Source organism: Pungitius pungitius, chromosome 16, assembly GCF_949316345.1.
Source record: "Pungitius pungitius chromosome 16, fPunPun2.1, whole genome shotgun sequence".
Lineage (NCBI taxonomy): Eukaryota > Metazoa > Chordata > Actinopteri > Perciformes > Gasterosteidae > Pungitius > Pungitius pungitius.
The window spans coordinates 9,729,318-9,754,590 of record NC_084915.1 but is presented as its reverse complement, the minus strand read 5'-3'; the positions used below and the strand labels follow the sequence as shown (position 1 = coordinate 9,754,590).

Sequence of the window (25,273 nt, the reverse complement as noted above, 5' to 3'; positions counted from 1 at the left end):
CAATATAAATACAATTTAGGGTGGATTTTTCCTAAATTCTTTTTCATATTTTTATGTTTATACAAACAACAAGCTGTGAGATAAAGTATTAAAATGGCCCTCTGTCCCGCTACCATTCACTGACTGAGAGCCATGGACACATTTTCCTGATCTTAATATTATAAGGAATATTAAATGGATACCACATAGGACCAACAAAATATTAAATTACAATCATAATAATGCGTGAACCCTTTATGGATCCTGTTACATTTCACCAGCTGAATGTGGTAACACGTGTTAATCATGGGATTTTGTCTCGTGCTCGACTCCGTGGAGCCAATCACAGTTCACCTGTTGGTCTTTTGAAGGAACTCGAGCCGCGCGTGAACCTTTTGCCGCCTAAATAAATCACGTTCGCGTGAGCGTTTTTTTAAACATGTCCATCGTTTATAGTTCTTTTGTTTGTTAATGTCAGAATAATTTCAAATGTATGTCATTGTGATTCTAGATTTTTTAAATGTCTATGAATTGATGGCCGCTTAAATTCCTCCTTTTTTTTGCGTGTTCAGAGGGTTTTAGATGAACTTTTCGTCTATCTTAGGTTTTATTTTGCTAGGTTATTTGTCCAACGTCGTCTCGACTGCGAAGGTATACGTTTAAGCGTCACCGCGTGTCATTTCACGCGCTCCCCCACCTACCCCGCCATTCCCTCTGGACTCGTTGGGGTGCTTAGCAGGACGTCGAGTGTCATCCATTTACGGTCAGAACCCCCAGGTGTTTCTTTGGCGGCAGTTTAAAGCTCCGACGCTGCGCGGCGCTCTCGTCCTGCCCGGAGAGAGAGAGAGAGGCGCTCTGACCATTCAGCATTTCTTTACTTTCACACCGGCTTTCTTGGGAGAGGGCCGGGCGCCGGTGCTCCGATGATGCGGGGGGGGCACAGCCGGGGTTGGGTGGGAGAGGCGAGAGGCTGAGGGCGAGGGGAGCAGCGAGAAGAAGCAGTCCGTTTCCATTTGACGGCTCAACCGGCGGCCTTTACGCGGGGCGGAGAGGCGCCGCGGTCTATGTGCGTAATCCGCTTGCCGGGAGGAGCATGCAGGGAAAGCCCTGAGCGGACTGAGGGGGGGAGGCTGAGAGGGTGGGAGAGGTTTGGAGTCGGACAGGGACGCAGGGACTTGACTGGACTGCTTGGTCATATCTGGAGTTTTTTTTCTCCCATCCCGCTGCTCGGAGTTTGATTGAGCGGACGGACACGCGCTCCCTTCATCATTGAAGCTGGTTGAATTACACTTCAACACCATGAACGGACCGACAAAGGGTAAGCTGTGTGTGTGTGTGTGTGTGTGTGTGTGTCGTGTGCTGGTGAGGTGCACACGTGTGGGCTATGTGTGTTCTTTTGCATAATGGATAACTTAATGTCCTGGGACTATTTAACCTGAAGTAGACATAGAGTCCTTCAATGAGGCTATTGATCACTGACTCACTTATCGACACTGCATTTCATTTCATTTTACTAGCTGGCTCTCTGACCATGAAGGTTAGACACAAAGGCAGATATTTTGTATTGATATCTGTCAGCATTTATCAGTATTTGTAGTATAAACAACCATGGGAGCCTTGAGTAGCTCCTCAGATATTTCGGAGCTGGAAGACAAAGCTTCACATCTGTGCTCCACACTGTGCCACGCACACAGTCAAATGTCCCAACCACATAAGGATGCTTTTTATTAATATGAAACCACTAAATAAAGTCAACCCCCCAGCACTCAAAAGAAAATAAGAATAAAAAGTGTATCTGCAGCAAAAACGTGCACCTGGCAGCCACTCAGCTGCATGGCTCTTACCTGAGCGAGATAGTTCAACTTAAAAGGGGCTCTAGCAGAGCAATCATGACCATGTACTGCAGGTCTGTGACCCCAAAATCTCTCACAGGTAAGAAGATTTTCTTTCTGCATAGTAGCTTGGTTCAGGGAGACCTAATGTATTATTTTATCCAAGCTGCTTTTCCATAAGGTCAAAGTTGAGAATAGATCAAACACACTTTATCTGCAGAATTTGGGTTAGATGTTGTATGTGCACAAGACATTGTACACGGCTGCTGCTAGTATCAAGACAATGCACGGTACACACACACACACACACACACACACACACATTCAAGCACATAGAGTGCATGCATAGTATCTTAAAATCGTGTCACCATCATCAATTACAGCCTGTAAATTAGAAGATACAACATTTAAACCTCAAATATAAACCCACGAAAGAACACATTCAAGCACTCTCTCACTCTCTCATGCACACACACCCAAACATGCACAAACACACAGGTGGCTTTCTATGTCTGTGGTTCCAGTCCTTGTGCTGCCATCTGGCTACAGAGCCATTGCCAGCGCTTGTGGCGCGCGCCCACACACACACACACACACACACACACACACACACACACACACACACACACACACACACACACACACACACACACACATAAACTGGTGAAACAATTTGTTAAGAAATATTTTTGTCCCAATTTTACCTTTTTTTTCTTCCTTCCTCTCTCTATCCTGAAAACATTTACAGATCCACAACTGTCTCTTTCCTGGCCTTAACCTGCCAGCAAGTTGTGTGCGTGTAGTTGTGTGCGTGTATGCTGCGGTTGCATAATTCTCTTGGAGGCAGCAGCATTAACTTTAATGTAATTGAATTGGGAAGAATACAGTAGAGAATCATTGCTGAGATTATTGTGCGCTGAATAGAGGTCGGTTGATTGTTACAGAAAATCGACATCGGGATTTGACCAGTTTTATAAGCGAGTGTGTAATCCCAAAACAGCCCAACTTGCTCTTCTCTATCTCTCGTAGTGTGTGTGTGTGTGTGTGTCATGTTATCCATATTTGTTTGAAGATTAAACATTCGAAGCTTTGCTGTCCTGTGCCGCAGCTGCGATTGATTCTCTGATTGCTATAAATATATAGAAAAAAAGAACGTACTGAACATAGTAAAAAGTAAGTGGAAAAGCAATAGTATCAGTGTAGACATAACAAAGCATAAATATTTTCTCCATAATGAGTAAAGTATAGATATAATGCAAGTAGATACAAAGGTGCACAGGTCATTTATCTCATGTCACCTATAAGAAGCTGAAGGCCACCAGCAGTCTGAAACTTGTCTTGCTTATTTAGTGTCCCTCTTTCTTTGCACATGTCTCTTAAGCCGCTTCCTTGTAATCCGTGCTGATCTTCCTGTTAGAGTAGCCGACCCTCCAGGAGTCACTTTCAATCAGTCACTCAGGCTTCTCTGTCCACCTTAAACCCTTTATGTGTGTGATTCACCAGGATTGTCTGGCATATCATTTGTGTGGCATTAAATATAAGGTTCTCTTTTAAGTGGAACAACAAGTAAACATCTGGACTGATGTTTCAGAACGAGGCAACTGGAAGATTCAATTTGCTCTGTACTTTATGTACAAGACAAACCTGAGCAGCTGTTGCCAGATCCATTATACTGTACATTAATGCTTGTGTTTAGCTGTCACATGTTCCACATGTAACAAGATAAACCGAGGAAAAAGCAATGCATCCCATTTGCACCTCTTCATCACGTTGTTAAAAAAAAGGACAATAAGTGACATGTTTCTGCTTGTTTCCTCAGTTCAGTACCAGTCAGGCCTTTATGGAGGAGCCAACAACAACAGCAGCAGCTCTCCTCTTGCCAGCCGGGGAAATTCACCCATTGTGTGTGAGCGCTGTGGGGAGGTGTGTCGTGGGGAGGTTGTGCGTGTCAAAAACACACACTTCCACGTGCTCTGCTTTACCTGCCAAGGTAAGACGCTGCCACCCACACACACACATACACACCACACACACACACACACACACACACACACACACAAATGGACAAACACTTGCCTCCGTTCTCCACTCACACACGTCTCATATTGTGTTTCTGTCTTGGACTCATGTGTGGCCTTGTGTGGATTCCACCCACATCGATTTGCATAATTAAATATTTAATAATTGCCAGTGCTCAGACAAGAAGGAACCAGCACAATTGAATCAATGTCACAGCTTCACTGAATAAGAAACTGAGCCATGACTTCACCAGGATTGAATTGGATGACAAACTGTATCTTATAATAACAAAATGAGGCGACACAGAGGCATGGGTAATTGGATGCCACTGTTACCACAAACAAAAGGTCACATATGATATCTCCACAACACCAAGTATCTTTATCGAAATATCCAGTGCAGATTTTAATGTCTAAATACCAAAAACCCAGATACACAACGATCAGTAGATGGCTTTGATCCTTTACTACTGTGACCGAGCATTTTATTTTTATCACACTAAAATTAAATTGTATTCACACTGTGATGTTTTTGTACTATAACTATAAAAATTAGGCTACGGCATCGAAATTGAAAAAAAAGAAGTGGTCATGTCGTATACCCCAGTCCTCCCTGAAAGAGGCTTCAAATCCCTGATTTGATAACTCGCAAGTGTGCACTCTAGTGTCCCTATGAGCCTTGTGGTATTTACACTGGATACATCTTGCTGCTTGCGGCAGATCAGTGTTGTCTGTTGTTTAGCTTATAAATTCATGTCTGTAAGCTAAATATAAAACTAGAAAAAGCAGCCGATGTGGGTATCGATGAGTATTTGTGTGTATTTGGATGATTGAGCTTCGCCACTGATACACAAATAGAGGTCTGCAGTCAGCAGCTAGCTCCACTGTGCTGTCAGCAGGTTCAAAGCTCAAAGTCAGGCTCCAACCAGGTAACCACCAGTAAGTGTGATCATTTAGGATTCAAGAGTTTGTTCTTGGAGAGCGGAGAGGAGATTTGGGAAAAATGAATGAAATAGAACGAGATTAGCTGTGTGAAAAACTAATAACTATTGGACGTTAAACAGATTCATGGTCCCCTCAGGCTGAATCAATTGATTCCTGCTATCCTGACAGCAGTCCTGTCAAATAAAATATGGGGAAGCTACTTGGTTGTTTGTATCATCGTTTTGGTGCAAGTATTTTGGATATTACAACAAGCTTCCCATTAACTAAAATGTTTTGAACCCTCCTCATCATATCTTTTATAAATAAGATGATCATAAAACACTGGGCCTCAGAAGGTTGAGCGATGTAGGACAAATCAATCTATGACATTCCTTATCTCAATAGGCCTACTGTGATAAATGCTCTCAAAAAATCAATTGAGAAATTGTCAATTAACAAAATTCTCCGGCCACAGTATGTGCCCTTTTTGTTAATACAGCAGCTGGACATAAACGAGATCCAGATAATATGGTACAAACTTTGTCAGAATGAGTGGACAACTTTATTGTTCAATAATCCTTTTTCCCAACCACCTTGAATTCTGCAGCAGGTTTACATCTTTAATAAAAGTAACTACAATACCAACTTCTCAGGTAAACACACCACGTGGGACATTTAGAATGAAGATTTATCCTTTGACCACTAAAACATTGAACACAATTTATACCAGCGAAGCTTTCAAGGCCGATCACTCATAAGGAAAAAGCAACTCCTGCCTCGATTATCTCTCTGTTCTCATAAAAAAATGTCTCATAGAAAAATCTTTATTTAGCACATATTTGTCTTTTTAGACTGTTAGACCCACCCAACGCCCCCCTCTCCTCCTCCTCCTCCTCCTCCTCCTCCTCCTCTTCGAACCGTCCCTCCACCCTGATCAAACTCAGGCAAATGCAGAGGAGCTTCAGCAAATCCATCCCGTGTTGATGATGCGGATAGATCAGGGAAGACAGTGACAGGGCGGCAGACTGAGATGGACAGATCGATCACCTCATTGATACCTCCCCTGAGCCCCCCCTGTCTCTTTCTCCACATCCTCATCCCCCCCGTTTTGCTTGTTTGCTTCCCTTTTCTCCTCACATTTGATGCCTTCTCGTTTCCTCTTTCCTCTAATCTCTCCCTCGGCTCCCATCTTACCTTTCGTACTCGTTTCTCCACGTCTCGTCGTAGCTCCTAAAATCCTCCTCTCTCGTCTTCTGCATCAGAAAATTGAGCCACGTTCTGCTTCATCCTCTGTGACCTTAAAATATCTCTTTGGTAAAGAACAAACTCAATCATTCCCTGGGAAAACGGACAAAGATCCTACAGAGGCTGATTGTCGCTGTGCATCGAACCGGTTCAATCCCATTTAAGGAGATTTTATAGGATAATTTCTTCAGTAAGTCCCTCCTAGAAGGTGATCTACAGTAGGCAAACACTTCTTTTGTGTGTATCTTACAACTCCAGGAATATAAAACTCATGATTATCTTTACCCTTAAAGCTTACTGCAAGGCCTGACCCCCTTTGGTCTTGAAAATGAGTGTGTGCACCAGGAGAGCTGTGTTTTACCAGTCTTAGTGTTTGCTCAGCCATACACACAGTCACGGATGGCTCTTTCTCCAGAAAAGACTTCAAGGACTAACTGTGAAGCATTAATGTATCAGCGTAGCTGTGCGGGCCTCTTTTGTGTTTGTCCTTGCATGAGCATTTCCACAATAGCTCAGTGGGCCGCTGTGTAGATCGAGAATTTAAATCAGAAAGAGATACTATTTAAGATCTGCACTTGGAGAGTCAACATGCATTTCAAGTAAAGATGTTCACATCCTCTTTCTGGTACCGAGATGCCGAGACCTGAAATCGGGTATCAGCCTGAGAGCAGAGCTGATACGATAGGTTAAAAACATGTTGTATAAGTGTATGATCATTATCAGTTTTACGTGTCCTGGTTCAAAGCCCTTGAATCACAAACAAACACATAAGAAGAATGAGTGCAATATAATGATATTTAAACTGATAAAAAGATTTACTTCAAGAAAGGACGGAAAGTGAAGGAAAGAAATAAGTCACTAGTTTCTCATCACAGGAGAGATCTGATAGTGAGTGACTTGTGTTGTTTCAGTACAGTTTAAATGAGCTGGTGAGGGGGTTTTTACTCCTTGCATTCATCTTCATTCATATCCTTTCATTTGAAATCAATTCTTACGTTGTCCTTCATTCCCCAGACCACCGTCGTAAATCATTATCTGTTGACTTTCTGTCAATTCAATCAGGAGAGAGTTTTAACAATGATATATATATAACAAGCATTAATAATTAAAGTCCAGACCAGGGCATGTGACTGTTATGTTTGCTTACTAAACTCAACTTCAAGTTCTTGCCAGCATCACAACACTAAAGTTTCCTCATTGTTGATGTTTTTAGCGTCACTCATTTTGAGAAGCAGAAGTACATCTAATAACCTCAACCATGGCTCAGCTACAGCTCCAATTACAGTGCAGAGCAGCCAATGATCAGCTAATTTGCTGTATTGACAATTATCCTAATCAATTATTATATTTATACTATTCATTTATTTATACTTTAATCTGATCATTTGGTTGCACCTGACCGCATTGACTGCTTAACATCTTTCAGGCTGCAGCAGTGATGGTGTCATTTTTTTCTCACTGATCCACTGGCGGCTTCCCAATGAGTCACTCTTCAGTGCTTTAATTTCCCGACATGGCCTGAATCATTTCCCATCAAATGTTGATGGTCGTTTCTGTCTGGCGATGATAAGTTGCACAGGTCCCTGCGCAGACTGAGTATGGACGTGCTAGACAGTGAGACCGTCTGACGCTGTTAAGCGTAGACGTTCATAAAAACGCTGTTACTCTCTGCAAGCGCTTCCACCGTCCAGCAGAAACAAATCACCAGTAGAGGTTGGAATTCGCTTATAACCAATGTCAAAATTGCATAAATGAAAGCAACTGCTATCTCTTATTGGCCTGGTCAGTGCTGACGTAGCAGGCAGAAAGAGACCAAATGTGTAGAAAACAACTGGTGGGCACAAGAAAGATCTTTGGCAAGTTCATACGTTTTTGTCTTGACAGGTCTGGCATGCAGGCGACTGACATTTCTTTGACCTTTTTAAACATTAAGCTTCACTCAGCAATTTCAAGTGCATGGCAATGGGAAGATGTAATGGATGGATGGATACTCATCGCAATTCTGGCTTCTATTATTCTTATTACTACATTACATATCTGCTAAATGAAATCTTCATCTTCATGACATTTCTTGATGATTTTTTGGGTTCTACACATTTAATGTGATTCCTGTCCGGTTGGGTGGTTTTGAGAGTTAAGACCCTCAGCATCATCATACAGATATTGTGGGCCTGTTTACTTTTGCACAAGTGCATATTGGAAAAATAAGAAATAATAACCTATGACATTTAGGGATAAATCAATTTACTTCCTGTCTTAATGAAAATAATAATCTCTACAGCAAATCTGCTGAGATTTGCTGGATTTTAATCTTTACTGGGAGCAGAAATTGAGTTGTTGGCCTGCAAATAAAAATCAGTCAAATATAAAGTGTCAATTCATGAATACCTTGATGAATAGACAAAATGTCTGTGCACAGGTTTTGTTTCGCGAGGACAGTTTTTTGAATATCCAGATATACCAAAGGCCCCTCTGGAGTCCAGCCAGGCCTCGACTGCTCCCTCTTTCCTGTTAGTCTCCACATCTTAATAGACTTCCATTTAGACAGTGATCAATGTGTGAATACTATCAGCACAGTGAAAAAGGATTAAGAGCACCTGGCTATCTTCCTCCAGTGTTTGTCTCTTGGAAAAGGAATCCTTTGCTCTATACATTATGTCACAAATGGCTAAAAACGATGAGAATAATGTCCTAGTTTTTCCTTCCTATAGGAATGAAAAGATTTTGCTCATCAAGCTAACAAAAACGTAAGAAGATCACTATCTTTAAATCTGTTTTTTTGTTTTGTGTTTCTTTCACATCCTGTGATTATGTCTCATGTCGAGCGAATTGAATTGCCTTATTGTTGGGTGGTGCTACCACACATAAACTTCAAAACTGCCTCCATTCAACAATGTGCCTGTACGGTTTGTAATCATGACACTCTTGACAATAATGGCATTTTTTATGGTCAGCAGTTAACAGATGTAATGTGAATGCAGGTAGTCCAGTGACAGAAACACACAATAAACAGCAATACCATGTTAATATTTTCATAATGTTAAAAGAATACACATTAAAAAGGGCATTGAAAGCTATAACATGAGTCCGTTGCCTTTGTGCTAATTTAAAGCCTTTCTCTCTAAATGGAAACCAAATGGTTCATGTGTTTGGCTCTAGGCTTATAAGGAGGAAACTAAACTACCTTTCAGTCAAATATTATTTTATTTTTTTCATGACCAGGTGGGCTCCAATAGACACACCATGCGGCACGACTACTCCTCTTGCTCAACAGTGTGTCTGTCTGAGCCACTTAAAACACTGGCTCGGATCAGATCGGATCCATTCACTCCATTGGGTTTAGACCCATTAGCTTAATTAGAGCCCAGACTTTTAATTCGCCGTCAGATATTTCGATCCGTTGGCTGACTTTTCAATGCCTGACGTCAATGTTGAATCTTGGTGCAGCTTATACTTCCATTGGCTAGGTCTACACTAAGTGTTATAACGCCTTTATAACACAACTGATGGGAGGTAAGCTCCCTGACTCCCGGATAGCTGGACCTTTTCTAAAGATTGAAGCGACCAGCTGCAGCAGAAGCAATCATTTGGCTGAAGGACTTTTCTTTTGCTAAATAAATGACATGCATCATGCTGTCAGTGTATGTAGTAAACACTGTGGGAGCGCTCATGTGTCCTTTTGCCTCGACCTGCATCACACAAAACTCACATATGCACATAAACATATTTATGCATGCTAATTCATTTCATTTCATCATTTCTTACATACCTTAAAAAATTAGTAGATTAGTTGATTGCCGCTGTAATCCTCAAAACCAGATTAGGGTAGAAAGCCTTTGAAGGTCAGAAAGACCAACAGATTGCACTCTTAACTACACCCCCCCCCCCTCCAGTGAAGCACTCACGTGCTAAAACTAACCATTTAACTAGTTAACTATCCTCAAATCTGACTGCCAGTTGCATACAATAGACATAGTCTTGATATATAGTTAATATATATATATATATATTTGACTGTTTATAATAAGACTGTTGCAGAAGGAATTATGAGTGAATATGATCCAAAATACCAAGGGAGCTGAAATAGTATGAATCTAATAGCTGTATTTTCATAAATAATTACGACTGTCGTACAACTGATAAAGAGTTCAAAGGGTGAACAACTTAACAGCCTAAGAATTGCTAAAAATAATGCATAAGCAGTTTAGACTGTTAACCCTACCTCACCAAATTTTATGGATAAACTGATGAAAATGGGGAATTTTATTTAAAAGTAAGACCTGTCCCACTTCAGATTAAGCTAATCATACCGACTTACCATGTATATTTATTTAAATATAGGTATCAATACCTTATACTGTAATATGAATTATGTGATACATGCAAGCTCCTTCTCTGACCAACCTTGTATAAATTATTTTTGTGTTTGAGCGGCACGCTTTTCTTCAGAAAGTGTTTATCTCGCCTTGCAGTGGTGCTCTCTGTCCTTCTCTTTGGACTGATGTGAATGATGTGGACTGATCCAAGCTTTTTCTCTCTCTCTCTCTCTGTGAGTCCAGTTTGTGGCTGTGATCTGGTGCACTCGGGCTTCTTTCACCACTCTGGCGAGTACATCTGTACAGAGGACTACCAGCGGCTCTACGGGACCCAGTGCGACAGCTGTGACCAGTACATCACTGGGGAGGTGGTGTCTGCGCTGGGGAGGACATACCACCCACACTGCTTCGTCTGCAGCATTTGCAGGTATAGTAACAACATTGTCCTGTAATGCCTCGCCTCAAATTAAGAAACATCCCCTTTTCTGCTCCGGTACAATATTGGAATACAATATTTTTAAACATAGTACGGTTTTCATTGATAGTAATAATATCCACATGAGGCCCTTTACTATTACAAAGCAATGATGTATAATTACGGTCTATTATACTCTGTGACCATATTCAACAAATCAGTAGTATTAGTACAACATTTATTGATGTACCAATGAATGACCTCAACTGTTAAGTCCAGAAGTGTAGGTAAGAAGTTGATTAGACATTCCCTTCATACGTGCTTAATGTTTGTTTCAGAATGCTGCTCTCACTTTATTTATTATATATCAAGTCAATGTGGGCTTCAGTTCAGTTCATTTGAGGCCGGAGGGAATGTCTTAAAGGGCCGGTGAAGCTGCACAGTAAATATTATAATGTAAAAGGATAACTGGGAGCGAGTGTGTGAGATGTGCCCATGGATCATTAGGTTTTGGGGTGCTTATATTGAAAGTTTTTCTACTCCTCACTTTTGTGTTTGTTTTATGTGTTTGTGTTTGTGTTTGTGTGTGCATCAACTCCACTTAAAAAGAACCCACTGTACTGAAAAGTGGATGTTATGTATTCATCTTGAAAACAACTGAGTCAGCATATTGCAATAAAATGGTGTCTCTCAAATGGATTTTAAAACAAGCTCTCACAACAACCTGTGATGTGTGACTGTAGAGCTAACACCAGAAGAAAGCATAATATAGATCTGGGCAGTATATTGATTCTGACTTCCAATGTGGGGAAGACAATTTGACATGTAACTCGTTCTCGTGCTACTGAACAGACGAGAATGTTGAATCACATTTGTACTTTTTCAGGATGAACTTTCTGTGTTTCTGGGGCGACTGTGGAACAGCAGTGGCTTTATCTTATATCGTTATCATTTATAAGCCTTGTGTTGCAGTTCTCTTCTATCAGAGGAGTCTCTGCTGTGATCTGAACACACATTTATATACAATTCGGCTGTGGCTGCATGTGGTCCTCACACTACGTGGCCATAGCTGAGGCCTCAGGATAAAAGACATTTACTCAATGTCTTGATTCATGCTTTAATGTCTTCTTGAATGAAACCTACAGTGCAGACTGCTAAACCAAAGATGAGAAATAGTGTGAGGAGATGGGTGTATAGAACTGAGGCATCAGGTCGACACCCCGCTGGTGTCTCTTTGTTCAGGAGGAACCTTGACATTTTAATTAAATAAGTTTATTGATTTACTTTATATTTTTCAGTTGGGAATTTGAGAAACAAGTTCTGTGGGTGTGAGACTTCCTTGCTAATTTACGTGAAGAAAAGATAAAAAAAAAAAAAAATGTAATTGCCCCTCAACTGCCCCAGTTTTTTCAGTGCTATGAAAACCACGGCTGTCGTTTCATTCAAATCTGTTAAATTGTTTAAATCTGTCTGTTTGCATGGACGAATACTCTCTAACAGGGTAAGAGTCAAAATCTTATTCTGTGCAAAAAAAAAGAATTTCTGCAACACAAATTTTGCTTAGTCTTCTGTGTGTGTGCGCGTGTGTGTGTGTTTTCAGGAGTGCGTTCCCAATTGGAGACAAAGTGACTTTCTGTGGAAAGAAGTGTGTGTGTCAGCGGTGCTCACACACTCTGAGAGACGACAAACCCGTCAAGGTCCATGGACCAAGCTGTAAGAAACAAACACACAAACCTACGCACACACATGGAATATTTAACACACTGTATTCGGGATAATTCACAGGACAGGAATTACAAAGAAGTTGTGGTAGTTTTTAAATCTTCTGTGGTACCTTAAGCTAATTGCCAGCATTCATTTTGAGTCATGACGAGGCAGAGCGACACGGAGTCAAGATCTGAAAGATCCACATCTACGCTCAAACAGGTGCAGAGGGTTTGTTCATGTAGGGTATATTGAGAAATGCATTTAAATAATTAAAAGGGTATTGTGGAGGTGTGGTGCATTTCCTTTGTTTTCTATGAGCAATCCAATACTTATTGGAAAAACGACCCGCAGGCAATTTAGGGACCTTCAAAACCTCACCTTGAGGCCAGTTTGGTGATCCAGGTCACATCGAACTCTAGTTCTACAGCACTAGTTTTGTACTGGAGAAATTTTTCACTACTATTCAAGAATAATTTTAACTTTAATTTTTACTTTACTCCAACTTCAGTAAATAGTGTATTTGTTAGTGACTATCTTTTACCTGTAGAATAATCCACAATAGTTTCTCGTGTTCATAAAAATGATGCGTATCTCCTGAGGATTTAATAACAAGGATCTCCTGTGGCCATCATTTTATACATTTACACAGATACGTAAATTAAAATACCTTCACCCAACTGATTTCCACCAGCATGTAAGAGCGGCTGTTCACAATTCGGGTAAGAACGCTGCAAGAGATAGCCACATCCCCTGCAGCCCCCCCCCCTCCCAACCCACATGCCTCCACACAGAAGGTGGCCGGCTGCTCCAGGTAGTGTTGTAGCCTGGTTCTTTTAGCTCCATCTGGCACAGCCAGCGTGACTACAATGACCAAAAAAAAGGAATGAGCAGGAGAGGGGGAGGAGAGATAAGGACAGAGAGGTAGCTCAGAAGGCGGAAGAGATGGTTGCTGCGTTTCCTGACTCTCCTCTGCGCTCCTCTAGACTGTGCAGGCTGTGGCGAGGAGATCAAACAGGGACAGTCCCTGCTGGCTCTGGAGAGACAGTGGCACGTCACTTGCTTTAGATGCCGTACGTGCGGCTGTGCGCTCACTGGAGAGTACATCAGCAAGTAGGTGGCTTAATTCCCCCGTATGTACATTCCCGACTGAAGTTGACTGAAGTTGCGTTTGAGCCTGTATCCAATATTTTCTTTTTCATGTCTGACGCTTTGCACTGTGACCAGTGTGCTTAAAGAAAGCTACCTGGAGCACTCTTATCTGAATGGGAAAAGGAGGAATCTTTTTCCCGTCACCTGTATTATTTATTTGACAATATAAGACAAGAACACACAATTATTCCATCAGTCTTTTAATCAACAAGTTTTGTGTCTTTCTCACAATGCAAAATTGTTTTTGCTCATAGCTGAATCAACGCAATGTGTTACAGGACACATAATAGTGGAACAGTTGCACAAAAGCCAGCTGGTGAATTTTGTTTTTGAAATGCTTTTTTCCCGCTGCATCAGGGATGGGAGACCGTACTGTGAGACTGACTACCACGCTCAGTTCGGTATCCGGTGTGACAGCTGTACCAGGTTCATCAGCGGCAGAGTGCTCGAGGTGAGCGCACTTTCCCATGTGTGGATATGTGAGCGTGTGTGTGTGCTTTAGACAGATGGGAACAAGAGGGTGGATGGGCGTATTTTTTGTTTGTGTGTGTCTTTTGTGGAGGAAAGAGTGGGTTTGTGTGCCTGTACAGCAGTATGCGTGCGTGTGTGTGCGTCCGTCTGTAAAAAGCCGCTAAAAAACGCAGCTGTCCCTCTTTAAATGAATGAAGTGCAAAACCAACAAAGCGACACTCTCTCCCATCTCCTCGACCGCATTCATTCTTCTTTAGTTTCTGCCTCTCCTCTCTCTTCATGCCTCGTTCTTATTCTGTTTTCTTATCGCCACTTTGTTCTGGTTTCCTCATTTGCGTTATCGGCAGTAGTCTCCCTCTCTCGCCTTATTTATTTCCTCTCACTTCACTGCTGGTCTCCTCTAGGCTGGAGGGAAGCGATACCACCCCAGCTGTGCCAGGTGTGCCCGCTGTCACATGATGTTCGTGGAAGGAGAGGAGATGTACCTTACAGGTGAGTGAAGGCGGGAGGGTGCTCGACACACACACACACACACACATATATATATATGTAAAGCTTAGATAAGACGGAAAGAAACCAGATGGCAAGTGTGTGCGTGCCTACCTGTGTGTGTGTGTGTGGGGGGGGGGTTGGAGAGCTGTAGAATATATGGTTACCAGATACGTGACGGCTTTTCCCAGCGTGTTGAGCTCACACACAACAGTCTTTACTCGGTGGTAAAGACACACAACTGCACACACCTTCCCCCAGCCGATTATTTTCCTTTGTTCACACAAAGATTGGAGTCAATGACCACTCAACCTCTGCGACGCCGTGCCCATTACTCTGCACCGGCCCTGACAGAATTGATCTAAATGAGACAGAGTTTGCCGGATGTTTAAATTGAATCATCCAGGAGCTGTTTCACAAAGGAGATAATAGTAATTAGAATGAATAAGCTTATTTGTGCTCTCATATGGATCAATATGAGGAACTGGCAAACCTTCTTGACCGTGTGGGATAAAATAAAGAATGAATGTGCATTTTGCTTACATACAACCAAATGTTGTACAAATTACTCATAGCCTATAGGCCATAGTATCAAATAAAGCAAATAAAGAATATATTTTGCTAAACTATGATTAAGTCCCCTTCCCTGACCTTAAAATTGACCATAGCTCTACCACAGTTATGCAAAATTGTTGTCTGTGAACATTTAGCAGATAAACACTATGTCAAGTATGTGGAACAATGACATGAACATACTGTACCAAAGGAGAGATACTGAAAATAAAAGCGCACTGAAATTGTAAACTCCACGAATGTTTGCTTGAGATAAGTTTGAAAGTGAATTAAAAAATTCAAATAGCGAATGCACAGATGACTGAGTTGAATGCAGATTAAACGCAGAGCTACTGTCCCGTAACATGAGGTAACACACAGAGGCCACACAAGTAGACGCCTCCTGCTTCACCTTATTGACATTCTGCTGCTCACCCGCTCACAACTGTAAAACTCCAAATTTGCATATTCTAACCAAAGTGTGTGTGTGTGTGTGTGTGTGTGTGTGCGTGTGTGTATCCATCTCTGCCTGGACACACAGTATATGCAGGCTTAACTTTCCGTGTGCAGCAGTGAACGCGCTTGAAAAGCTTTTAGCACATTAGTGTGTCTGCATACGAAGGCAGGTTTGTTTGTGCTCCTGAGCGCTGCCCCAAGGTTACACTCACTCCTTTTGATGACTTCAGACGAGTGGGATGGCTGAGCGATCGCCCTCATGAGACACACTAGATTACAACACACACGCGCACATAACACATGCGCACACAGGTGCAATCAATCTCGTGATACATGTCTGGAATAAGAAGTTGTGTGTGTTGGAGGTGGGGGGTGGAGAATAATTTAATGAAGTAACCGTGAATGTTTAATCTCCAATGTTGGATCAATGTTTCGTCAGCAGGGTTCTTATGATTCAGCCTTTTACAAACATCGGATGACGCTTGTGTGTTATATGACCTCCAGTTTACAATCAAAATCACCATCACTCTTTTCTTACTCTCTCAAAGTCTAAATTAAAAAAAGACGTGGCAACAGACATCAGGAAGTTAAAAGAATGCAAGTATTCATTGTACATATCAGGCTGACAATATTAGTCTGATGCGTATGCATTTCCTCAGCATGATTCAGCAGAAAAGAAACTCTCGAGGCCATTTATATATTTGCAGCTCTGTAGCATTAGAATTTCAAATGACACAACATAAATGGCAATATTTCCTTCCTGGTTTTCATAGGCTACGTTCATCCCCTTTGAATATAAGATAAAGAGAGCAGAGTTCTCCACTGCCCTCATTTTACATGAAGTTAACACAATAGTCAGTACAAAAACAAGACTTAATTCCTAAATGAAAAGGACCACAATGTCTCACACATTTCCGGCGGCTGACTTCACTTCTCCCAACTGATGATGTTTTGGATTGAATTCCTTTTCTCTGCACCGTTTAGATTCTCCTCCTCCAGGAGATAAAGGATCTCCGGTCCGAGGCCATACATCTGTTTGGCAGCAGAGTTGAGGAGTGTGGGTGGGACGGGGGTGCACTGAATCACCACGCATTGTTCCAGTCCACACTATTGATTTGGTGTGTGGGTGTGTGTGTGTAGTCTCTGTGCGTGTGCAGGTCAGATTTATGGTGTTCATAGTAGTTGTATATTAGAGTCATGATCAGCTAACTGAGACCATTTGGTTCCTGCGTTGCCCCGAGGCCTGAGAAAGTGTGTGTGTGTGTGTGTGTGTGTTCAAAGGGGATTTATTACTGTCATCACCATTAGCTCTAGACACATATAGTATCCTGACATTAGTGGTTGTTATGCTTATGAATACAAAGTGTGAGCTTTATCTTTGCTCAGAGGTAACATTATCTTTTGTTTCTTTTAGGCCACCGCCTGTTATTGTTCAATTCGGTTCAATTCAAAAAATGTTTCTTGGGTGTTGACTGTTAAAGTGAAATTCTGTCAACCAGTGTTTCTGTTTAGCATGTATATGCACAGTTTATGCAATAAATAAACATTTCTACGTAAAAAAGAAATAATGAGTAAATGTTTTATTTTGTGTAGCATACTGCGATGTTATACCACTTATTTCTCTTTTATATGTCTTATCCTTTGACGCTCACTGTCTCCTTAACACAAAAGTACATGATTTGGTCTTTATTTATTTTTGGAGAAATGTGGTTCTTAATTCAATGTGCAGCAAATACGATGTTTACCATGATCACAATCTCAGAAATCTAAAACACATCTGTAGTGCATATTATAGATCTAAATATCGTTTGGCTCCAAGCGATGCAGATATCAGCTTTAGTGAGGCCTGCCTTCTCTCCACTATTAATGGCTTTAATGGACTCGGCCAAATCTGAGGCTGTAATGGACTCGGCCAAATTTGACCTGGTTGATCAAAATAATCCTTACTCTTCCGTCCAAAAGTGTTCAAAGGGACATTTTTACTTGATGGTGATGCTACAAGGAAGGTTGAAATATCACCGAAGCTATTACATCGATCCTGAAAGGGGCATTCAAGTGTGTAGCCAATTGTAAAGCCATCCAAATTGTTGTCCAATAGTTGGTGAGAAATTTCACTCAAGAGCACAAATGAAGTCATGGTGGCGCTAGAGGTCAGGGGATCGGCACAAGTGGTAGGATCCATCATCTAACGCCACGGACGTCTGAACAGAAGTTTCATGGCAATCCGTTCAATAGTTGCTGAAATGTTTCTGTTGGGAACAAAATGGGGGTTTCTCCAACATTACAATTCCTTAATCCCCTCAGCCAGGCAAGGCTGAAATCGCACGCATTTCCCATCTCCCTCCATGTTTATTTGTGTGAGGAGACGACACGGCTTAACTCCCGCGTCCTCAGACCGGACAAACGGCCTCCTGCGTCTGATGAGGACGCAGAGAGAGGCCGATCTGCTCTTCATTGGATCACAGCGGCCTACACGGGCTAAACGAAATGAACTGAGCTAAAACGATGTGTGTTTGTGTGCAGGTTCAGAGGTTTGGCACCCCATGTGTAAAGAAACCGCTCGGCTGGAGAGAAAACTGAGGGTGAGCAATACTGGAAATATCCACGACCGCCTGCCGCTTCTCTCTATTTCTGGTTCGGCCCTCGTTTTGTTTCTCTCTGTGTCTGAAATGTTCATGTTGTTGGTTTACGAGATACAATGTTCTTTGTATTATAAGAAACCAACCAAGACCAGGCTCTCCAGATGATGTTGTTTTTTAGTTAAGGACACTTATTGGAGCGAGAGACTGGCTCTGTTGTCCTTCTGAGCATTAACAACTCGTAAGCCTTGTTTATCACAAATATTACTCAAAAAGTTGTGGATCTGCAGTTCATGACGTGAGCCAGCTGCAGCCAATGAGAGTAGCAGGATTTAACACGTGACACTTCCTCGCAGTGAAAGATTTTGTAGTGTGTGTGACCCTTCTTCCCAGGTCAGTCATGTAGTTTAAAAAACACATGGACTCAAAGACACACAGTTATTGCCGTGCAGTGTGTGTGTGTGTGTGTGCAACTTTCATCAGACAGCAAGTACATAGAAATCTTTACGATAGATTGACAGGTCGTTTGAGCTGTCTCACCTTTGACCCTCAGACCTGCTCTGACTCTTCTGTCCTACCAGCTGAGACACACTTCTGAGACGGCGTCCGTTTCTCCTCCAGGCTCCTCTCCTCTCCTCGGCTCCCCTCGCCGGCTCATCTGTGTGAGTACTGACGTCGCCATGGTGATGCTAACAATGTCATGGTGACGCCCTCAGTTGTCACAGCTTTCAATCAAAATATAACAGACAGTGACACAATACAAAGAGTCCCAGGAAGCGCTTTCTGTCTCCCATCTATCTCGTGCTAGTTTGTCTTTTAATCTTTGCACATGTCCTGTCCTCTTTGCTTCCCTCAATGTCCCTTAATCGGCCATAAGATATTTTTAACTTGTCATGAAACATGCCCACAGGTATTTTGATGTAACCCACTCACCCGTCAGTCTGTTTTTTATTTTATTTTCTGTGTATAAGTCTTCCACCTGTGTGTTTATGTTTATTATAACAACTCACTATATTTTCTTTTCTTTTCTGTGGATCTCTGGTCCGTTTAGCTTCTTTCCGTGTTTGTCTTTTTGCATGCACACAATGTATCAATGTATTATTCATCTCTCTTTCTCTCTCTCTCTCTCTTCCAGTCTAAAGCTGATGTTTCGGACTATAAGCAGCTTGCAACTCTGCCCAGGGTCAAGCGCATATATGACGTCCACAGGCCGGACATCATCCCTTATCAGGCCGACCATGCACACACACACCTCTCAGATGACACTCTGGAGCGATACAGCTGCGTACAGGTACACACACACACACATACACACATACACACACACTCATACAATAAATCAATCACAAAAGGTACAGTGTATAACCGAAAGTCAGGCAGAAGGAAATTGACCAATAATTTATAGCATAACAATTATGTTTTTTCTTCTCTTCTAGTCATTGGGCTCCTCTTCCCCGTACTCTCATGTAAGTATTCAGAAACAACGTGATTGAAAGCTAATTACGGGAGAGCTGTGATGGATCAACAATCCGCAGCCAAACACAAGCCATATTATATACAGTTTCCTATTCAGTGTTTATCACAGCGCTATCTCTTAGAAGCGTTCATTCGCAGCGTGAAATTAAAGGTCTTTGTGTGTGTGTGTGTGTTTGTGGATGTGTGTGTTTGTGTGTGTGTTTTGGTTTGTTTATTTGTGTGTGTAAAGGAACTTCTTTACTATTAAACTGCTCTCAACTTAATTAAAAAATGGGTTTTGAAAGGCTCCTACACTCCTTTAGTAAATGAAAGCACATTTCTCTAAGAGTCTCTCTCTCTCTCTCTCTCTCTCTCTCTCTCTCTCTCCATATATATATATATATTTAGGATCTCTTGGATGGTTTGGAGGTGAGAACGAGGCGTTCCTCCAGCTCCGCCTATACCGATTCCCCTGCACACAGTCGCCACGGAGGCTCCCCGCTGCATTGTTATCTCCCCGGTAATGGGCCCACCCATGCAGAGACGAACGTGCACACACACACACACACACACACATATGCACACAGACATTATGAAGTCCAATTAGCTCTTTGAGTGGGTGCAAACAGGGTGTCGTGTCCCGTTCCAGCAGCTGCCCTGACATGAAAACGTACACGCTGACATGCATGTAAATCTTCAGGTTATCTGTCTTTGGGTCTGTTTGGGGACATGGGCCGTTGTGATGCTCATGCTTTGGTTTCCCTCACTGTGATTGGCTGCGCTGGCTGTAGGCAGAGAGAGTGGCAGGAGTTCACCCTATTACAGTCAGCCCGAGCCAAGGTGCACCACACCCAGCACCACCACCTTCCAAGCCCCCAAGCATTTCCATGTACCAGGTAGGCCCTCATGTGTACCGCTGACCCCTGACCTGTTTACTAACCTGAAAATGCCCATGTCAGATTGCCACTGACCCACTCCGCCAACATTTACTCAGGAATATTTAAATGTATTTAAATACCCTGAGCCCAAATCAACTCGAGCTTCTCTCCTAGAATACAAGCATTCATTCAAACATTCAACACTCTCATTCTCAGTGAGCCTTTAACCATGAAAAAAAGGTTTTGATAACCACTTCATTCTTTTTTTTTTTGCTGTTTTCACCTGTTTTATTAAACATTTAAGTTGTGTGAAATTGTGACTATTTCCCCCCTTTTTACTTCATATTTGATAGAGATCCATCAATTATTAAAATATTCTTGGTTTAATTTTCTGATGCCTACAAAATTTGACACACCATTTTGTTCAAATTAAATCATTCATCTGTAGAAATCGCAGCAGCTATCCTTATTTCATTCATTCATTCATCTGTCTAATTTATCTTTCTGACTCAAGCTTTTGCATGAGCTCTTTGATTTAACAACTGATAGCAGTTCATTTTATTCAAATACTTCATCAACCTTCCATATTATCTTCCCTAAATGTTTTACTCTTTGTTTGTTTCACTTTTAAAGGGCTTTACATTTCAATGCAAGCTGTGCATTTGGTTTCCTTCCATCCTTTCCTCCTGCTGCCTTTAGTCTATTCCTTACTGCATGTTTCCTCTCTCCAGTTTTTTCTGGGGCTGCTATTCCTTGCCAGTCTCTGCGACATCACTCCCTTCATGCTTTTCAACAAGGAGAAAAATGTATTTGGTAAATGCTTTTATACAAAGTGCCCACAGCATGAAGAGTGCTTACAGATTTAGTATGAATACCCCACTGGGATTCGGACCTGGAACTGTGGCAGATTTAATGGCAAACCCTGTGCAGGAGTTGGAAATATTTTTATCATGTTTGTTTCCTTTTTCTGTCGTTTTTTAATTGCAGCTCCTGACACCATTTATTTCTTATATTGACTATAATGTGTTGTTGTAGTGCTTTTTCAGCACTCATACTAAAAACTACAAGGAACCACATGCCGGTGTCACCTCTAAATCTTTATCTTTTCCTCTGCCCCTCGTCCAGCCCTCGATCCACCCTTCAACTGCTCTCCTCCCTCTTCTTTATTCCTGTGCCATCTGCTGCTCTTTCCAGTAATAAGCCTGTGAATCTGTTTCAATCAGCCTGGATGCACGGCTCTGCCGCCGCCTTAGCAGTTCATCACTAGTGCTGTCAGCTTTATGGCTAAGGAGACTGTGAATGTATGCTACTAATTCGGAGGGCGGGTTTAGGAAAGGAAATCCAGATTCCTCTCCTTCCACTCTTCCCTTTGCTCTGCACACTCATTATGTGGTTGTTTACATTCTCAGATTCTGAGGAAACCAACATCTACAGGAAACCCCCCATCTATAAAAGAAGAGGTTAGTCGATTCCTCACTGTGTTGCCTTTCTTTTTTTGGCGATTTACCTTAGTTAGTGAGTTTCTTGTCAGTGCCTTCTTTGGATGAAATATGCTTCTGTTTGTCTGCTTGAGAACATCTGCTTGGGAAAAGATGAGATCTCACATCTGGTGCTTCTTATGACAGAAAAGTAGTCAGAGTGAAGTGAAAGCATTTTCTCTCCCTGCCCGCACAGGCATAATAAACATCATGTCTGCTTTTATGTTATATGTTAGTCGCCCATTCTGATTTGAATCTGGAAGAGAAATGGCTGTCCATAGGATCCTGCAGCTCACGTGTCACACTCGGGCTGGGGCAGGATGCAGTGAGGACTCAGGCGCCGAGTTTTTCAATCAAAAGTGCTCTTTATTGTAGCCAAACCTAGACGTGCTCCAACGACGAGGGACATAGACAATGACGCGACAAAGGACAACAGGCACACAGGGCTTAAATACACAAGGGAGGTGCAGGTGATTGGACACAGGTGGAGACAATCACGCAATCACAAGACAAGGCAGGAAGTGAAGTTACCCCAGGACCACAAGAGACATGAAACTTCAAACTAAAACAGGAAGCGAGGCCAAACCGTGACATCACGTGAGGATTTGCTGCAGATTTATTCAAGGAACTGTAGGTTCAGCTCAAAGCAGACTTTTCCACTATTTGGACTACAATTCATTCACTGTGTCAAAATGATGCTTATTGCTCCGTACTTGGAGTGCTGGAAAAATGAGTGAGTGTTAATCTGTTAATTTGATGCAGAGTAGATTTTATAGTCATCGTCCTATTTAAAGGTGAATGCATAATGAATTTGAAAGTAGAAACACCTCAATACATCCTGTAAACTGTGAAGTTAAGTAGCCGTCAAGTGGATAAAACAGAAACAGAAATTTCCTAATGCATAAATCGTTCGTTCTAGCCTACAGTAAGGTCATAAATAACTTGGGGAGGCTTGATACCACCCCCCATGAGAGGAGTGTATCTGGTATCATGAGACAATTCCATTTTCTATGTCAAATTTCACAAAGTTCTGTGTTTTCTGCCTCGACAACCACAGTGGTATCGCCTCTCACATTATATACATCTATATTAAATAATAGATTTCAAATTGAGGAATTGAATGGTAAGAGTTGAGGTATCTTAACGGCAAAGAAAAAGTTACACACAATATGGCCTTCATATACCATACCGTTAAACAGTATTTCACTCACTTGCTCTTTCAAGTGCCTTACAAAAGCTGCAAAACCCCTCCAACAATTTCCCTCAAGATATTGCCCCCTTTCATCCTCACAAGGACCCCCCCCCTCTCCTGACTTTGCTTCCTTACTGGAAGTTGTGCATCATGTCCCATCGCATCTTCCCCTGACCTCTTTTCATTCTCTGTTCTCTTACTTTTGATGCCTTCTCCTCCTCCCCTCCTCCCCCTGTCGAGCCCTCCCCTCTTTGTAAGTAAATTTGCAACTTTTTCCTGCTTTTTTTTACCAAAGGGAAAATCATTTTTGAGACTAACAATAAATAAACAAACCGATCACAATTTTGTTGAAGCAAAACGTGTTTTAGCATTCTTGCCGCCTAGTTGACTTTACCCTGGGAATTCTCATCTTTGTCCATCTCTCTTTCTCGTATCGTCTCTCCCTCAGAAATGTCTCCCTCTCCAACAGCCAATAAGAGTAAAACCAATGAGAATCTCCTCAATTCAAGCAGCCTTTCCACCTCCAACTACAACAGCATTTATCACCCTGACTCCAACTATTACCCATATGCCGGCTCTCCAAAAGGTACTGCTCCTTTGCATACTAAAACATCCTGTTTTTTCACAAACACATGCTTAGGAACCTGTATTTATCCTTCACATAACTTTAGTCTCCAGGGTCAGGAGGTTTTCTTCTGGAGGAGACGAGGATGGATGGAATCACAATATAAACAAGGTAAGAATATATTATATTTGAAGTGTGCGTTAATATGTAATGAGCTAGTCAATGAAATGGTTCTTTCCAACCTTTTATTTAACCCATCCTTCTATCCTCCCCCCCTCCCCCCCAAACACAGGGAATTGGCAGGATGATCTTGAAGGAGGAGATGAAAGCGCGGTCAGCTGGTCACGACAATGACCAGTGGGGGAGCAGACGCAGTTCCGGCTGTTGCAGCAGGGAGGCACTGAACAACGTGGACTACGGCTCCCTCAATGGCTGTAAGTCTGTGGTTGTGAGTCTGTCCTCTGGTGTCGTTACTTGAATCCGTCAGTAAGAGCTGACATTTCGTTTGCCAGGTATTTGATCGTTAAATACTTCCAAAGTTAACCATTTATCTCCTGATGGCAGAAAAGTCAAGGGAACATAGTTGTCACTACAATAAATTAAGAATAGAAATGATCAACTAAACACATTTAATGGTGTTGCGTCTGACAGTTGGTCTTCTGGGAACCATGAATGTCTTCGAACATTCATGCAAAGAAAAAATGTTGTTAAATTTTTTGTAAAATTTAAAGTGGTGGGCTGAAAGGCGGCTGTTGCCAATGAAAGGTGATTGTGAATAATGTATGTACACATCATCTGTAAGAACTGACCTGGTCCCTTAAAGTCGTATTAGGGTTGAGACTGTGGTCCAGGTTTCAGGTAGTGTAATGGGGATGGAAACTGAAAGGGTTTGAGGCCATGAATACATGCTTACCTTTACAGGAGGATGATGCAGTGTGTGTGTGTGTGCGTGCGTGCGTGCATGCGTGCGTGTGTGTGAGGGGTGGGGGGGGGGCATCCACTTCTGTTATAACTCTTCCATTGATCCCATTCCTCATTGCCTTCAGCACGAATAAGGGGGTGTGACAAAGATGGAGAGACTCAGGGAAAGAAAAGGTGTTTAGGTGGAGGTCAAATGGGAATGAACGAGAGGTGGTTATAGCAGTAGACCCTGAGAGAGAGAGCGAACCAGATAGAGAATGAATTTAATTCAAAAGAGAGTGAGAGAGTGAGGAGCTAAAGCAATTTGGAGCTGTTCAGAGAAGATGTATGACATGAAGCCGAGGGGTAAATTAGGGTCAGAGAGCGCTGGTGAGAGAGGAAAATTAGCAATGTGCACAGGGAGGTCCGACAGAGAGGTGTTGATAATGTGGCGGTTCATTGCTGCGTAATCCCACTGGGTTTAGACAGTCTGCTGCTTATATACTGATTAGAAAAACACTGCAAGGTGTGTTCTCATTTAGAGAAGGCTGATTTCTAAAATACGAGGTTCGGCATTTGAACAAAATGACATGAGAGATGAACTTTATATTTCTTTGATCATCCTTTGACTTTTCATCTATTGCCACCATCACTACATTTCAATTTTCCTGGT

The 25,273-nt window shown here is 42.1% G+C and overlaps 1 protein-coding gene across 4 annotated transcripts in view; it reads left to right on the top strand.

Annotated features, from left to right (window-relative positions):
• The first annotated feature begins 851 nt into the window (after window positions 1-851).
• The window catches only part of LOC119215592 (actin-binding LIM protein 3-like), a 29,557-nt gene continuing 5,135 nt past the window's right edge, over window positions 852-25,273 (top strand). The window contains exons 1-17 of one of the 4 annotated variants that reach the window (XR_009942510.1): window positions 852-1,297; window positions 3,631-3,801; window positions 10,558-10,741; window positions 12,330-12,442; window positions 13,420-13,546; window positions 13,943-14,036; window positions 14,461-14,548; window positions 18,077-18,135; window positions 18,714-18,794; window positions 19,268-19,423; window positions 19,569-19,598; window positions 19,996-20,107; window positions 20,379-20,483; window positions 21,875-21,925; window positions 23,605-23,721; window positions 23,807-23,871; window positions 23,993-24,134. Coding sequence is in view for 1 of the 4 variants with exons in the window: in XM_037467862.2 (XP_037323759.2) it covers window positions 1,279-1,297; window positions 3,631-3,801; window positions 10,558-10,741; window positions 12,330-12,442; window positions 13,420-13,546; window positions 13,943-14,036; window positions 14,461-14,548; window positions 18,077-18,135; window positions 18,714-18,794; window positions 19,268-19,423; window positions 19,569-19,598; window positions 19,996-20,107; window positions 20,379-20,483; window positions 21,875-21,925; window positions 23,584-23,721; window positions 23,807-23,871; window positions 23,993-24,134 (1,735 nt within the window). In the remaining 3 variants the exon portion in view is untranslated. Of the gene's footprint in view, window positions 1,298-3,630; window positions 3,802-10,557; window positions 10,742-12,329; window positions 12,443-13,419; window positions 13,547-13,942; window positions 14,037-14,460; window positions 14,549-18,076; window positions 18,136-18,713; window positions 18,795-19,267; window positions 19,424-19,568; window positions 19,599-19,995; window positions 20,108-20,378; window positions 20,484-21,874; window positions 21,926-23,583; window positions 23,722-23,806; window positions 23,872-23,992; window positions 24,135-25,273 lie in introns of all 4 variants that reach the window. The other 3 variants (XM_037467862.2, XR_009942512.1, XR_009942511.1) reach the window with 3 other exon arrangements.